The sequence below is a fragment of the Caretta caretta genome, chromosome 9, assembly GCF_965140235.1.
Source record: "Caretta caretta isolate rCarCar2 chromosome 9, rCarCar1.hap1, whole genome shotgun sequence".
Classification (NCBI taxonomy): Eukaryota; Metazoa; Chordata; order Testudines; family Cheloniidae; genus Caretta; species Caretta caretta.
Window position 1 is genome coordinate 42,765,516 of NC_134214.1, and position 16,760 is coordinate 42,782,275.

At 41.7% G+C, this 16,760-nt stretch overlaps 1 protein-coding gene across 1 annotated transcript in view; it reads left to right on the forward strand.

The window, feature by feature from the left end:
• Positions 1 to 13,205, forward strand: part of ITM2C (integral membrane protein 2C) — a 43,442-nt gene extending 30,237 nt beyond the window's left edge. Inside the window, exons 3-6 of the mRNA XM_048863865.2 lie at positions 3,013 to 3,201; positions 4,514 to 4,624; positions 8,239 to 8,389; positions 10,211 to 13,205. Of these exons, the coding sequence (XP_048719822.1) occupies positions 3,013 to 3,201; positions 4,514 to 4,624; positions 8,239 to 8,389; positions 10,211 to 10,302 (543 nt within the window). The 3' untranslated portion in view covers positions 10,303 to 13,205. The remainder of the gene's footprint in view (positions 1 to 3,012; positions 3,202 to 4,513; positions 4,625 to 8,238; positions 8,390 to 10,210) is intronic.
• Positions 13,206 to 16,760: the final 3,555 nt, after the last annotated feature.

Below are 16,760 nucleotides of genomic sequence, written 5' to 3' on the forward strand. Positions count from 1 at the left end.
GTGTCCACGCCTACAAATGCACTGACTTGGGTGGACACAAAATGGGCATGGTTCGATACAATCTCACCTGTATATGGAATAGCAGGAATACACAGTCCAGAAGCCTTTTGTTATTCCAGGGTAAATGTAAATGTCCCATCACTCCTATGTCACAAACGTAACTTTACTAGTCTTAGTCATAAGCCATTTTTAAAGAGTGTTTTGCCAGGAGGGAGCAGAAGAGGTTGGAAAGAACAGGGAGCTTAAGAGACTCTCTCTCTCTGTGATCTGTATGTACAGCACCTAGCACAATGGGACTCAGGCTTCTGGCCCTACTGCAGTACACATAGCAAATACTAGTACTAAAGCACAATAGGAAATGTTATTGGCAAATCAGTGTGGGTTTTCCATGAAGCCTGCAGAGATTAGGTGCCTTCTGTTAGGTGCCTCCTTCCTAGTCTAAGTACACAGCAGTTAAACAGCAGCTGTTCAATACACTGCAAAGAATATACATGTAAGGGCCCCTTTAAATATGCATGGGTGGGGTGGAAATTGTTTTCTGTTATGTAGGTCAGATTGCCCTCAACTCCAGAAAGAGATTGGTGTATTATTTATATTACAGTAGTGCCTAGGAGCCCCATTGTGCCATGCACTATATAAATACATAGTGAGAGAGACAGCGGCTGCCTCAAAGAGCGTAAATCTAAATAGTCAAGGGAACCAGGCATAGACACGTGAAATGACTTGGTCAGGGTCTCTCAGCAGGGTAGTGACCGAACTTGGATTAGAACTCAGACCTCCGGAGTCTCAGTTGAGTGCTCTAGCCACTTGGCCACACTGCTTCCCAATATAATGCTATTTAATGTGAAAGCTGGGATTTTTTTTTTTGAAACCTCTTGAATGTTCAGCTCTTCTCTATCGTGGCAGAGGTAATTTAAACAACACTAATTGAATAGAATGGTTTTATCTAATGAGTCCCTAGAAACATTTGAGGACAATGAATTAATCATCTTCTTTGTTGAAAAGGTGACTTGTAAAATATAGCTTTTGGTGACTATTAGGATCTGTGTGCTGGGTGGGCCAACCAAAATTCAGTTGATTTCGGGAAGGAGGGAACGTAGCTTATTTGTAGACACGGTTCTAGGGCAAAACCTGCCAGCTATTTCAATCTTGACTTGAAAATTTCTACCCCATTGGTGGCCAGTTGCTGCTGCTTGTGGTAGTGCCCTATTACTTTCCAAACATACAAGAAGGGATGGCCCCTGCCCTGAGATGCTCACAGTCAATGAATGAGACAGACAAGTAAATGGAAGACAGGGAAGAGGAACAACAAAGGGATTTTCTATACAAATCATCTAGTCATTGTAGGCAGCATATTCAAAGTGGGATTTTGAGAGAGAGATCTTAAAAATCTAGGGGGCAGAGGCTTGTGGTTAATTTAGGTGGGGTCAAACCACACATAGGAGATGGCATGGAAGAAAGGACAGCTAGGTGATTGCCCAGGAGACTGAGAAATGGCTGGATAAGGGTGAGAAGCTCAATAAGGGAGGGTGAGGGGAAGTTGCAGTAAATTAGTGCCCCAGATTCAGATGCCCACTCGGGTCACAATCGAAGTTGTCCACATAAAATAAGAAGCCAGATCTGTGTATGATTGATGGTTTCTGCTCAAAAGAGACTCGACTGAAGGACATTGATGGAGCTCTTGTGGGGAATTCTGTACATTCTGTGCTTGTGCTGAAGCAGAAAGGAGGACTTCCCCTCCCCCAATCATTTTCATAAGCGCTGAATTCACATACTTTGTTTAAAAAAGGAAAATCCCTTGCCCTCATTTTAAGAGGCAGAGTGCATAACTTTCTTGCTAGCTGAATTTCTAGCCAAAAATACCCCGAGTCATAGCTGTATAGGGGCTTTGTGATGAGGACTGCTGTCTATTGAACAACTGTTACCAAATTAATTCTCTGAGGACTGCAGGATCTGTGTGTCCAGCTTTTATTCACTCAGCAATTTTGTCTTTTATATGTTCCCTTGCTCAATATATTGCCTTGCTGCAAAATTAATTTCTAATCTTCATTTTCAGATATACAAATAGGTTATCTCCATCTGTCTTTATAAATGAGCTTTAAATCCCGTGATAGATTTCTGACATTTTTTTCGCATCTTACTCGTAGACACAATTGCTGGGGTTATTTTTATGTTGGGATTGGTTTACAAAAAGCCTGATGTCACATAACATTTAAGCTGACTGTTGACTGGGAGGTGGACAACATCCAGTATCCCTGCTATCTGAACAAAAGGAGGTGATCTGCTTGCTGAATAGCACTAAGTGTAAGATGACCCATTCAGTGTTTTACATTGGACATCTTAATTGTGTGCTGCATGCAAAAGCAAAGGATAGTTTATATCCAATAACAGAGAGAAGCCCACTCAACATTGACTGTGGAGCTTACTGGCATCAAGGCTGTGTGTGCAAGGTCTCTGGTGGTTACAGTTTGCCCATCTGGTCATGGAGATCAGACTCCATCCTTTTATCCTACTTTTGTTGTTGTAATCCATGGGTTAATGAACAAACAGGGTCCAGTGGTGCCTGCTTGTAATGAATTTGGGTAGAGTGAAACCATATCTACAGTAAAGTAGAAAATTCCAAATGGTTTCAGTGCATTGAAGTGTGCAAACTGCAAGTCCAGTTAGAATGAACCTCTCTGCTTATGGCAACCGTAGCTGTTCTATGGAGGAAGATAACACTGCTGTAAACTCTGTTCCATTTGGGTTTGTACGGTGGATGGGAGGGTTCTGCTGCTTCTATCGGACTAGAAAACAGCTACTAATGAGGGATGTTTTTGCACTGCAGTGACCCGACTAATAAAACACATTGACAGACTTGTTCCTAAATGTTCACAGGGACATGTTCTGTGAAACGAGCTTAGTGGCATTTCTTTGTGCCCTCCTTCAGTGCCATGTGAAGTGTTGTTTCTCTGTGAGATTTGTAATGGAGTGTGTGTGTGTGCCATCTCCACTTTGTTCTCGTTTCCACAGCTTCCCCGGGAGAGCGTGTTCCACTGTGGGGTCCTCTTTGAAGACTCTCTCTACTCGCCATTTAAGGGGAAGTTGGAGTTGCATGAGGATGTAAAGATTTACATTGAGGAGAACTATGAGCAGATCAACATCCCAGTGCCCCAGTTTGGGGGCAGTGACCCTGCAGATATAATCCACGATTTCCAGCTGGTGAGGAATTTCTGTAGGCAATGGTTTTTCGTTAGTATAGTTAAAACATAAGAGCTGCCATGCCAGCGCTGACTGATCATCCACCAGAATCCTGCCTCCGACTGTGGAAAATGGCAGGAGTTTAGAGGGAGGCACAGAAAGTATTGATCACCTAATTGTGTAATACTAAACCATGTAGGAAATTTGTTCCTGATCATTGATGTTCCTAATCATCTGTTGGTAATCGTGTTATGCCCTGAAGTATGAGAAGTGATCTTGTTTCCACGTATAACCTTATGTGAAATGTCCCAGGCTGTTTGCCTCAGTATCCCTGAGCACTGAGTTCCACGGACTAATTTGGTACTCAAAGTAACTTCTTATCTCTCAGATTTTTACTTTTGATGTTATGAGTTTGAGTGCATAACTCAGCTTTGGTTTCTGAATGCACCTTTAAGACTTAAGTATGACATCGAGACCATATTCCTAAGAGTTGCACACTCTGGACTCCTGTCTAAGTGCCTCCAGGTTCCTGTTGGAGTTCCAAGGACCCCCACTATTTCCAATGCTTTACCTGCTGAAGGTACGGTCACAACGACCATCCTTTCAGCTGAGTGTTACTGGGCAGGAATCCTTCAAGTCCATTGGCATCAGTTCATAATTGACGAGAGGTTTCTGTCAAGTGCTGGATTGCATAGCTTCTTTCTTGAGGTTTAAGTGAGTTGCTTCTGCTTTACACCCAGCCCCAGCAGCAGGGATAGCACATAACTGGACTTTGAACCTGTATCTCTCAGAAGGCCGTGCAAAGCCACCACTGTTAAACGAGTCAGATGACTAGACTGTACAGATGGGATCTCCTTTAAATCCCATAAATTCAGTAATGATCCAGCTTACTGACCTCCCACATACAGTATATAAGGCTAAATCTTTGAAAGTGTTTGGTTCCGCCGTGCCCTGCTTGAGTGTGCAGATCAAACCACAGTGCAGAGACCAAACAGGTGTTCTGTGGAGTAATGGGAGAAGTCAGGCTCAGGGATGTTCTGGGACCAATGAACCCCTCTGATGTTTCTATGTAAGTACTGCTCAAATAGCTCAGGTGGCACAGTTGCTGTACAAGCAGTGATGTCACCTATCTGAAGTGTAATGACTTGGTGTAAACCCAGGTTGCTCACACGCTCCCCTGCATTCCATTAGTGTGTGTAATAGCATAATGTAGTCTTCAGTCGATCCTACTGGTGGATGATGCCACTGCTCTACCCCATTTTATAGGGTTTTGTAATTTTTAGTTCACTCTCCCTTTGGACGAATTAGAAAGATCTCTCTGTTTTGGATCTAGGGGTTGACTGCCTATCATGACATAGCCCTGGATAAATGCTATGTCATTGAACTGAACACCACCATTGTGATGCCACCTCGCAATCTCTGGGAGTTGCTGGTTAACATGAAGGTATGTCTGGGTGCTATTTTTAATAGACTTCTGTTGAGTTAGCTCCTGTGTGTCAGTTAGAATTTTCCCTTGAAAAGCAACTGCTGTCTCTGTGAAAACAGGCATCGGATACAGCTATATTTCTGTGTACAGTTAAGGTTTCAGAGTTTAACTGAAACCTTATTTTTTTGCAAACAGCGTGGTAACTTGGACATATATAAATTTGTACAGGATGATTTTTATCCTTCCTGCTTAGGTTTGTATCAGTTAAGAACAGAGAGGAAATGCTCTGATACCTTTTTATAGATTATATAATTGTAGCAGGTTTCAAGGACAGTTTAGTTTGTTTCCCTGTTATATTCTCTTATCGCTAAATGTAACCAATCCCAAGGATAGAAAAAACCAGAAGAGACCAGTTTATGTATGCTGACAGCAGAGTCTAAGGAAAAGAGGGACCCAGGATTGCTGACTGCATAACAAAACAATAGAGAAACAGAAGAGCTAATATTAAATCTAGTCAATGAAAATGCCAGCTTGTCCTTGCTGATAGCTAAATAACAGAGGCAATAACATGCTTTTTCTTACATGGGATTAAAGGTCTGACATTCAAGATGTGAGTGAAACTATATGCAGATCGGGTATCTGTTTGTAAATGTCTGTTTAGCTGAATAATCAGTCATTTGCCTGGGTGAATGCTCGACTTTTATGTGCATTTGCACATGTGTATCTTTAAAATTATGCCCTACATGTGTTTTAAGTGTAGACCTAGTTTTGCCCAGCTTTAAACCCTTCCCTTTTGGGTGAGCTCCCGTCTTGGTGACCTATTGGATTGATAAATGTTAGCACACCCCCTCCCTTCTGGGAAGCTCACTGTGTTTTGGGTCCCCCTGTCGTAAGCATGCCTGAGCTCCTCTCAAGCTAGTGATTTTTTTTTTTCAGAATCCTTACTGAGGGAACTGGATGTCTCAGGTTGGTCCTGGGACTGACAACCTTTTACCTCTGGTCTGCTGATTTGAGTCCAGCCCAAGTCACCATTGCCCAAAATTTATAATCTGATGACTGTTTTGTGATCTCTGTGAAACGAGTTTGAGGGTCCCAGTCTGGTTCCTAGACTGATGTCTTCATGAAAGTCAGTACAAGCAGCCCTTTGAAAAGAATTGGGTAACAATGTCATGACCTCCTAACTAAGTCCTGGGATTGAGGAACAATGGTGCTCGATCATTTTAGCTCCCACAAATAACTGAATCTAAAGACTGAAGAAGCTAGATTGACTGACTGACTCTCTTTCCCACACGTTGGGGACAAGAGGAATTCTGATCTCCATCCTTGAATACTAACATGATAGGTTGTGCTGGTAACTGAACTCGTCATTTAGTCTCTTTCCCTTCCTCTAACGCAGGTGGATCAATAACCTAACTTTTATAGAACTGATGTGTTAGCATATAAGAACTTCCACTAATTGATTGATACTGAAGTATTGCAAGAGAGTTTTATTGATCCAGTAGACTGTGCCTGTCCAGCAGCAGACACTGTGTTAAGATGGCCTGTTTCCCATTCATTAGCTAAGGAGATAACCAGTTTTTTGGCCAGTGGTAATTAAAGGCCTAGGATCTGAAAACTTGCTCTCATTGCTTGATTTTTTTTTCTGACCACATTGAAATTGGCAACTATCAAGTTTGTAGAAGTAAGGGTTGATGGTGAGCAGAGGATTTGTTAAGAAGAGTTAATGTAGACTTGATGAAGGACTTAAGTTAAAGGTTACCATGCATGAAGGACTTAAATTAAAGGTCACCATGAATAAAAAATGAGTCTTCAAATAAAGGCACAGCTAACTTTGAGTCTGTATTCTAAAGCTCCCAAGCAAACTGCATTTATAATACAGATCATTTTCCTCCAGATCCCTTTCATTGCCAGTACAGCTCTGGCACAAATACCTGATCGTTCCTCAATGTGAAATCACGGCTGTCTCTGAAAATATATATAAACACGTGTATGATTATTCTCTGACTGTTTTGAAGAAAAATTGATAGATGCTAGATGGATCCTTCTCCTTTCTAGGAGTTGGAAGGCCTACCTTTATTCTGCAAAGTGCAATTTATAAAGATGGTGTGTATGGGGTGAGCTGTCAGAAATTATTTGAAATGGTCACTATCTAAAGCCGTCAGACCAGGGAATAGATACAGTAATCCTGGATATTCTAAAGAAATCAAGAAGTGGGAAGAAACATGGAAGGCCAATCAAGCTTTTGAGGTGTGTTCAGTGTCTGAGCAGTGTTTTTGACCTTTAAAATGAATTTAAAATATGGGCCTTGATCTGTATTGAGGCTTGGGGGCAATTAGGCCCCAAATTGTGCTTGAATAATGGCTTAAGTTTCTGTATCCTAATGTTTTAATGATATCAGTATTTATCATAACTACCTCCACCCAAACACTCATTTATTTATAGCCCTCCATTCATTTTGCACCCTGATGCCTTGTGTATACCCCAAACCATCTGGTTTCTGATGCTTTTGATCAATTTCCCACAATGAAGTGGGAACAACGATTGGGTAGATGGGATGTATAAAATCCCAGCAAATGGAGCTTCAGACCTAAAATATTTTGATACATCGATTTCAAAAAGAGTGAGCTCTTTCTGATGAGCTATGAGGAGGCAGTTCTGTTTGTTTTCCTGAAAGGGGGTGTAGCTTTATTATATCCTTTCGTATGGGTTTGTTTGTTTTTGTTTTATTATAATAGATGTATAGCTTTGCATTAGAGTATTTTTGGCAGTAATGCAAGGAACATACCGGCCACATCCTGTATGAGCTAAATCAGGTTAGCATACATATGTTTGTGACCTTTAGCATAGATAAGTGACCTGCCAATTGCACTTAACAGGTCCACCAGAAAGAATGCGGAAATAACCACCACCAAACTGGTTCAGGCGAGAAATAACAGATGTGAGAATGAGCTAATTGTCATTAATACATTTGAATATGCTAGCCTATGGAGTAAGTGCCCCCCAATATTACGTGGGTGAGGAAATTAAGTTTGGACATGGGGGGGGGGGCACAGAGTGCTCAGGATCTATAAGAGGGGCAAGCCATCACGTTGAGTTGTTAGTTTTAGGTTAGGTTTTCTTAGGTTTTCTGTAGCTTTCCAGCTCTTTCGCTTCTTCTGAGTTTTTCGTCTTCCACTTGAGAATTGAGGAACCTGGAGCATCAGACTCTTTTGGCATGCTGGATATGAGGTTGGTCCTTTTATCTCTTACCCCCAGGTTATCAAGGAAGGCTGTGACTATGTTAATCTTGGAAGTTCATATGGTAAATATTACCACATACCTCTAGAACAGTACTATTTCCTTTTTCATTCTGGTTGATTTGTTTTCCATTTGATTACTATTCCATTTATGTTAGTAAAAGTCTTTAAGGCTGCATTTTGTTCTCAGTGTCCTTGTCATACATCCTGAGGGTCCTTGCAAAACTGTGTTATGGGACAAGAATCATATTCTTTTCTGATCAGATCATTTGGCGAGCCCATAATCTTTATTACATAAACAATAATATTAATCCGCTAAAAATCCGGCAACAGGACCTCACATTGGATCATCAAACTGATTTTATTTAATTTTTGAAAAAAAAAATGTAATTTCAGAAGGGGACATACCTGCCTCAGACGTACATAATCCAAGAGGAGATGATTGTTACAGAGCATGTCAATGACATGGAGCAGCTTGGCTCCTTTATCTACCGCCTGTGCAGCGGCAAAGAGACTTACAGGCTGAAGCGGAGGACTGCTAGGAGACGTAAGATCCTTGTGGTACTTGATTGTATTAACCCTGTTTTCCACTGTGTCACAGCTGCTGACAGCAGCAATTGACTCATGGTGATGAGCGGTACAGACTCTTTTGAATAGCCACAAGCTTTTCAAAACTTTCCCACCGTTGCAAACACCAGTTCAGATCCACCCCTATTAGTGACATTGGAAGCTTCTGTGTAATTGTGTACTGGCTGCTGCAGGAATTTTTAGCAGTGTGTGTATTAGCCTAATAGAAAGGTTGATAAAATGCCCATAAGAGCCATTTACATGAGAGCTTCTGGAACTGAACTAGTATTAGGAATGCAGGGAAATTTTTCAAAAATATCCCTAATATACACACCTATTTCAGTGGTAGCTATTGAGAGCAGATAAAATCTGCAAATAGACTTTAACTGAGCCCTACTGTGGGGCTTATACCGCCAATAAAATAGTGAGACTGAAGAACTGGTGAATAGGGAGCACTAGACATTGTCTATGTCGGGATTTATTTCAGAATATTCAGGTATTCCTGATTAACTATTCCACTTTGGAAGTGGATTAGGCTAATTTGGAATAAGGCATACTGATCCCAGAATAAAAGCATCCGCACACCAAATTAACCAGAAATAGATAATCTGCTTTAAAGTCACACCTGACCTTATTCTGGATTTATTTTCAGGTATAGACAAGCCCTTAGACTATTTTAGTCCCTAAGGTGATGCAATGAAATTCATCTGTGAGTGCCTTATATTCAAAGCTAATGTAGTCACAAAAGCTTTTTAACCCCAGCATTTTTAACTTACTCACTATCCAAAGTCCTTATTCTCCTACAATTGTAATATATGTTAGATTGATTGGATCAGATTAGATTTTTGAGAGGCAGGGAAAGAGGAGGGTTGCAAGCCTTTTAGTATGTTGGTTAGAATCTCCATAGCTTGAGGCTCCATTTATCCCAGGGAGTCTCAGCCTGGTTCTTGCCTCACCTACCAGTTAAAATATTTATTCTACATCTTCTTTTGGAACAAAACATACTCATCATTTCCTGCTTCCTTTCTCTATTAACCTACTGCACCAACAAAGGTAAATGGGTACTGTGATGATACTATGATTCTAGAAATGCTGATAGATGTAGATACAAAAATAGGTAATCACAGGCTTTGTTGCAGCTGTGTGGAATAGCTGCCATGCAAAGCTATAATGGAAAATAGGTTCTGCAGTGCAGAAAACTGTTAAGATATTAGGGATGCTGGCATGTGCAATACTTGTTTTCTGAAGAGGTTCAAACTTACTCCAGGACAGTTGAATAAACGGAAACTTAACCTGAGGTGGCAAGGATTTAAGCACTCATTAGCTTCACTGGGTGCCCTGTCGGACTGTCTCTTGAGTAAGACTATCTGGGATGATTTAATTGGGGATCAGCCGTGCTTTGAGCAGGTGGTTGGACTAGATGACCTCCTGAGGTCCCTTCCAACCCTGATATTCTATGATTCTATCTCTTGATTTTTGAACTAATATTAAGAAGCTGTGCACTGAAACCAACTTTTCCACACTACTCCCTATCCCTTTCCCCTGCTATTCTAGCAAATGCACTGGGTCAGTAAGGGCTTCACTCTGGTGCAGGGATCCACCCACTTGGTTCTCACTGCAGGACTGTGGCCTAGATATGACATCTGTTTTCTGCGGGAAGTGAATTTGCACAGCTTTGCCGTATTTCAGCATGCTGGAGTTGTTTGCATGTCATCTGATTTTTTTTTTCCCCCACCTCATCCCAGACACACCTACATAATGCAACAATTCTAACTTGGCTTTTGTTTTTGGTCTCTTTTAGGTATCAATCGACGTGAGGCTGGAAACTGTAATCACATTCGGCACTTTGAAAACACTTTTGTGGTTGAAACTGTTATCTGCAAAAAGTCATGAAGCAGCTCTTCAAATGTAACCCTCTGCTTTGCTTGCACACACGGATCCTCTCCTTAGAAGTGATAATCTGTCTTACTTTTTTACTCTCTCCCCTGCTTGGGCAGCACTAACTTCTCAGATCCCTTGTGATTATACATTGGACTCTATTGTCTCTGTACTGTATGTACTACTTACTTGGGACTCTTCGTTGGGCTTAAATTTACACAGTAATCCAAAATGCGACTCAGAATAGACACAGCAGGACAGGAATTCCATCCTGGAGGATACGTGCTCTGGGAAGTGCGGGGATGGAAACGGAGGGTAAGAAATAGCATGCCGCATAGAAATGTTTCATTCTGCCGGAATTAGTGGATGGTTTCATGCAGATGTAATGTCGGCACAGAAAAGCCAAAGTAAAATAATGCCATTAAAGGCAGGTTACCATTTGGATGTAATAACTAGCAGAAGGCTGTTAGATGCAGTAAGAAAACAGGTATGAGGTTTGCAAATGCTGCATCTAGGGAAGTTCTGCCAAACGAAGTAGTAACCCTAAAGTGTAAATTCTTGTTCCAAGTCATCCAGTGAGTGTGTCTGCTAAGAGCCTATTTCACAAACAACAAATGGAGCCTTTACACACTGCTTGTGCACATTGCTCTGAAATTATCACAGTGTACTTTTCTGAGCAAGGACTATCTGATTCGGTACCCATTGACCAATCTGCGCCCCTCAGCTGATCTGCAGGCAGGGGGGTGGGGAGAGGGGAGCGTGGATTCTAGAAGGAGCCAAAGGAAAAAGAGTGACTAAATTGAATGGAGAGTGATTCAAGCTTCATTGCTTCATGACCACAAAGCAGTGAATGGTACACAAGTATATATGCCCCAGCACAAATAATGGGCCCATCTTTGGGTAACTTTTGATAGCACATTGTGATATTTTCACCAGGAGGACACTGTTCTTCAGCATTTAGCCCAACATACTGAGCACAGACATTTATCTTTTTATACTGGGCAGACAGGCCTTCTCTTTCCATATATTTTCCTGAAGTAAATAAAGGGACAGAGCCTCAACTGGTATAAATTGTCATTGCTCCATTGCAGTCCCTTTAACTGGTTGTTGAAGTCAATGGAGCGATGAAACTTTACACTGGCTGAGAATCTGCCCCATACAGGTCTAACTACTATAATCCATATTTTAAAAAAAAATTCCATGCTTATTTTCTGTCTGAATATTTCCACTGGTTTCACACTATCAGAGGCTCGTGGTCCTAACCCATTTCACATGTCCCCTCTCTGTCTCACAGTCTGAGCTATGGGGTATTCCCCTTCTCCATGGGGCATGGAGGCAGAACAGCTAATTGGTTGTATGCTAGGGGCAAGGAACAACCCAGCTCTTCATTGGAATTCAGCAGAGTTCTCTGCCTCCACTTCTATGCAAGTGGCATGTTAAGGGGGTCTGCTTGTTTGGGGACTTTGAAGATCTTAATGTAATAGTTAAGCAGCTTTTTCAGTTTTTTGACATTCGTTTTCCTTCCTTTAACCTGCCAGGATCTGTAATGTGTCCCTAGCCCATCTTGCAAGCACAGCCAGTGACCCCAGCTGCAGAGCTTGTAGAGGTAGCAGCATCAGCATGAACAGTCTGTGTTTTTGAGAGACTTCTCTTGCATAGTGTGAAACAGTCCTCTTTTTGTAGCGTCACAAACACTGGTGTGGGCTATTTTTATGCCAATAAGTATTGTCTAGCCATGTGCAGTCTTGCAGAACTACCTGGCCTGTTAAGAGAGACCACTCAACACCCATATAGTTTTTTTAAAAATGCTGATCTACAGATGTGATGGAATCCCAGTATAGACATCGGAACAAGACCAAGATTTGGTTGATCGATATACTGCATAGAAATAGTGTGAGCTGAACTGCATGTCTCTTGATCGGCAAAAAGAAAAAAATTGTAGGGTAGTTATGTATTTTTCTCTCTGCTCTATAAATCCAGTTAAATTAAGTAGGTCCTTGAAATGCAGGCCATTTTTTTTTTGCTTGTGTGAATGGGGTGGATTTCAAATTGGCACAGTCTTTTTAATTGGTTTCCAAATCTGGACTTGTTCCCCATCTGTTGAAATGAGTTTGATGATGTTTTAGAAAGAGGAAAGATAAAGTAAAAGCAAGTACAATCATTAACTCCACAGAACCAAAAAAAAAGATGTTTTGTGACAGACAACTTTAAAGTAGTAATGCTGTGAATTAATTATACGAAACCAAAAGCAAAAGTTTTAGGCAAGCATGCAGCACAACGGTAATTTGTCTGTCCTGAGATATGGAGGGTTATTTATAGAAACTTATAAAAAGGAATGGTTAAATTTTAACCCATCAGAATGCAGACTTTTTAGACTTACTCAAATGTTTACGCTTATGGAAAAGGAAAAGTCCTGGACAATTCACACAGCTTAGTAAGGTATGTTTCCCCCAACAGCAGTAGGGTGTGTGCTTTATGTAGAATAGAATTTTGTGTTTTGAAAATTTAATCTGTTTAGTCCTAACCCTGCTTTGCAAAGTGGATCACTAACGTGTACTGGGAGCGGGGGAGGGAAATGAGCACCTATCAGTTTGCTTGATGGAAATACAGCAAATTGGTAAATTTAAGCCCTGCATTTATTTTTGCTTTTAGGAATGTCAGCCAACCTGCACTCAGGTAGAAATACAGACTTTTTTTTCTCTTCTTTCTGATTCTGCATGTTTTAGCTGGTCATTAAATATGCTAACTATGTGCAATCCCTGAACTTTAAGAATAAGGCCTTAGTTCTTTAGCGTGAACTAAAGTAATCACAATTCATAGGATCAAAACAGCAGTTGCCTAGTAACAAAACTTAAAATGCTTTATATATTTTGTTTGTTAGAGAAATCTGACCTGTTAATAAAATCTTTTACCTCTGATTTTTTAGTTGTTTCTTCTTTATTTAAAGGGTCAGGTTTTTCTGTGATGCGGTTGTTGAGAGGTACCAGATTATTAGCTATGGAAACTGAAATCACCTATTTTGTCCCAGAACAGATCAAGCACAGATAGCAGCACTGGAAACTGCTATACCAATGTGCCATCATCCTTAGTTTGGAGGGATCACCTCTAGGGATGACTGAGAAATGCAGTCACCAGTGGAGTAGGAGCGAAGGTAGGAGCTCAGTTGGCTCTGTCTGACATTTAGGGAGCACCTGACAAAGGATGACTCCTCTTTCACCATCACCCAGGGTGGCCCAGAAGATGGGGGAGAGAAGAGAATCTGAGAATCGTGGAGTGGCAACCAATTATGTCTCCCTGATAGTCTGCCCCAGCCTTAGGAGCTACTCTAACTTATGCCAGCTGGGGAGAACATTACTCTAGCTTACTTTCCCATCTTCAGCTCCTGGAGCTGGAAGGTGAGTGGCATAGAAGTTGGCTGTGCTGGCTCTCTGTACTCCTGCTGGGGACTTCTCCATACCAAGGGAATCCTCAACAGGGGAACTTGCAGGTATTTTCGGCTCCCTTCTTCCTGCTTGCATAGTGCAGAGGGACAACAACAGAGCAGAGAATCTGCCTCAAGTGTTGATTGTGGCCAACTGACCTTTCTGTAATATTTTGCCTCAAGTTTGGACATTGCTCCTCTTGCTCTCTAATCATTCTTACTGGTCTTCTCTGAATTCTATCCAATTTATCTCCCAAGTGAGGTGTCCAGGATTGTACTTTACTATACTGTTTCTCTTTCTAAATCCACATTCTGGTCAATTTTTGAAGTACTGTAGTTGATTTTTTTTATTCTCTTCCATTTAGATTCTTTTACTCTGCTCCTCACCAGGCTATTCACCACAACTATGAGAGTTCAGTAGAAAAGATGTATCTTATAACAACTGCAGTCTCCAAAACTGGCTGCTCTTCGTGACTGACCATGACCAGACATCATCAAAGGCTAAAATGTTATAGTTTACAAAAATAACGTGGATTCCTTGTGGCACCTTAGAGACTAACTCCTCGTTATTTTTGCTGCTACAGACTAACACAGCTACCACTCTGAAACCTGTCACCATAGTTTACAAAGTTAGCTTTCTGGCATTTCTCTGGATGAAGCTTTCTACTGCATTCCTTTGCAGTCAAATGACAGGAAATTCCTACAGTTCTGAAAAACAGAACTATTAGTGGAAGTTGAAGATCTGGGCTATGCATTGTAATGAGAGATTTTACGGCAAATATCAATTTATTGCCCTAACGTGAATATTGACTGAGGAGAAGCTGAGGTCAATATTTATCTCTTGTGACAATAAATCTCAATATTAATCAAAATAAGAAATCAGTATGTTTTAATTGTTTTCATAGCATCTGGAAATCTCTCCACTGTGGCCATTACTTCCTTAAATCTTATGCCTGGCAGAATAACATTTGAAGGATAAAGGAAGAAATTGTGGAAAATCCTATTACAATGGACTTTTAATGAGTCTGTCAAGAATATGTGAGAGTAAATAATTCAAAAGACAACTACTTTAACAAATTCAACCAATCGTTTTGCTCAAAGAATATCAGCAAGCAAATCCTGATGTCTGAATTTATTCCACAAATGCATTTTTGAATTTAATTCTCTATACAAGTTAGGAATGTTGTAAATTTGAATTGTGTTGCTTAGTTGCGATTGGTCAGATGAGTCACATGGTTGCACAGGATGAGCTTCAGTATTCACTCTTATCCAAACGTTTGTGCCTGTGAACTGGACCAGAAAACAAACACAGAAGGGAGGTGTGAACATGGCCAAAGGGAATGCTCAGATGAATATCCATAGTTTTTTTTTTTTTTAAACAGCATTGATTTGTCCCTTTGGTCTGTGAGCAGAGGTTAGCCCAGGCTCTTTACTTTGTGGAGATGGTCTGTGCAATTCCATACATGGCAGGGGAAGAGGTGCTCCATTGCTTGAGCCTAAGACATGTAGGGTCCAGCACAGGATTGCTCCCATCTCATGAAATCATCAAATGTATTTATGGGAAACCCCCTCTTCGCAACAAGTGGTGAATGGAAAGGTGGGATAAATCCAGTTGCGGGGAGTCCTGCAGAGTCTGAGAAGGAAAAATCAATTTGATGAGGAGGCAGCTAGGAAGGAAAGAATCAATTTGCAGGAGACTGAGAAGATGCACACAGAGTGGGGGCAGGGAGTCCAGAGGATGGATTGAGTGAGCATTTGGAGGTAGAAAAGGATGGGTTGAGTGGGGACCAGACTATGGACTGATGGGACTGGTAGGGTGGAGGATATGCCGAATGCCAGAGAAATGCTAAGAGGAGGGTGGTGGTGGTGGGATTGATTGGAGGCAATGGTTTGAGATGGAGTAGAGCATCAGTTGAATGGTGGAGCTGGGGGGCAGGCAAAGAATGTGGGCCAAATCTAGAGGGTGGATTGGAGGCTGAGGGGGAGGACAGTATAGGGGTTTGCCTTGGGCAGAACTTGACTGGAGGATCTGGGGAGGCTGAGAACTATTCAGGTGGGTGGGAGGAGTGAACTGGATGATGGGCATAGAGCTGGGATTGGGAAGCCTGCAGGAAAAGAAAATACATTGGAGAGTCGAGGACAGAAGCTAGATTGTGTGCATGCGGCTGGGGGAAGTGAGTGGAGAGGCTTGTGGGGAAAACAATGGATTTGAGGACAAAATTAGTCGGGGGCAGAAGACTGCTGAGGTTGGAGGGACAGAGAATAGATGGAGGACAAGAGGTGGATGGATTGGGGCTGGGGGTCCTGGATGGCCTGATAGGGTTGGGGGTAGGTTAGTGGGGGTGGAGGGGGTGGGGAAATGGAGAAGGCAAGAGAGAGATGAGCAGTAAGGACAGAAGGTAAGAGATTATGGAAGATAGAGGGAGAGAAAATATAGATAGCAGGACAGATGATGGACCATGGGGCATTGAAGGGCATGAAGTGAAAAGAATGGGGCAGATGGGATAAGGGGAATCCGGGAAAACAATATACTCTGGACTGGGGTCCATGGGTTGTGAGAGCTGGGAGTGATGCAGGCTCTAATGTCAGAGAGGGGAGGGAAAGAAGCAGGACAGAAAATTGGGAAGGGAGCAAATAAAAGAGAGATTTACAAAGCAAATGTGAAGTGTTACAGTTTGGGCACCTTAACTGAGCATTTCCCTACCATAACATGTTTGGTTTTGTTTTAAATGTTACCTTACTTGTGAGTTTCCTGCATTTGTAATGGTTGATCTGGGGATCACTAGTATCCCTATAATGTGTTACTCACATATGTTCAACCTTAACTCCAGTTTAGAATAGCTGCTTATCTGGGAATGTGAGCAGATGAATGGTGTAACACAGGGATTTTGATTGGGGTTATGCAGGGAAGCTATCAATGCACATTCCAGAAGCTTTTCCAAAGTGAAAAGTCAGTTGTGGTCTGAGTAGCTTCTGTGTCTGGAGTGGGAAATGAGGTCCTAGACTGATCTGTTGAGCAGCTGGAATGGTCAAGTAGTTGCTTGGAGGCTCC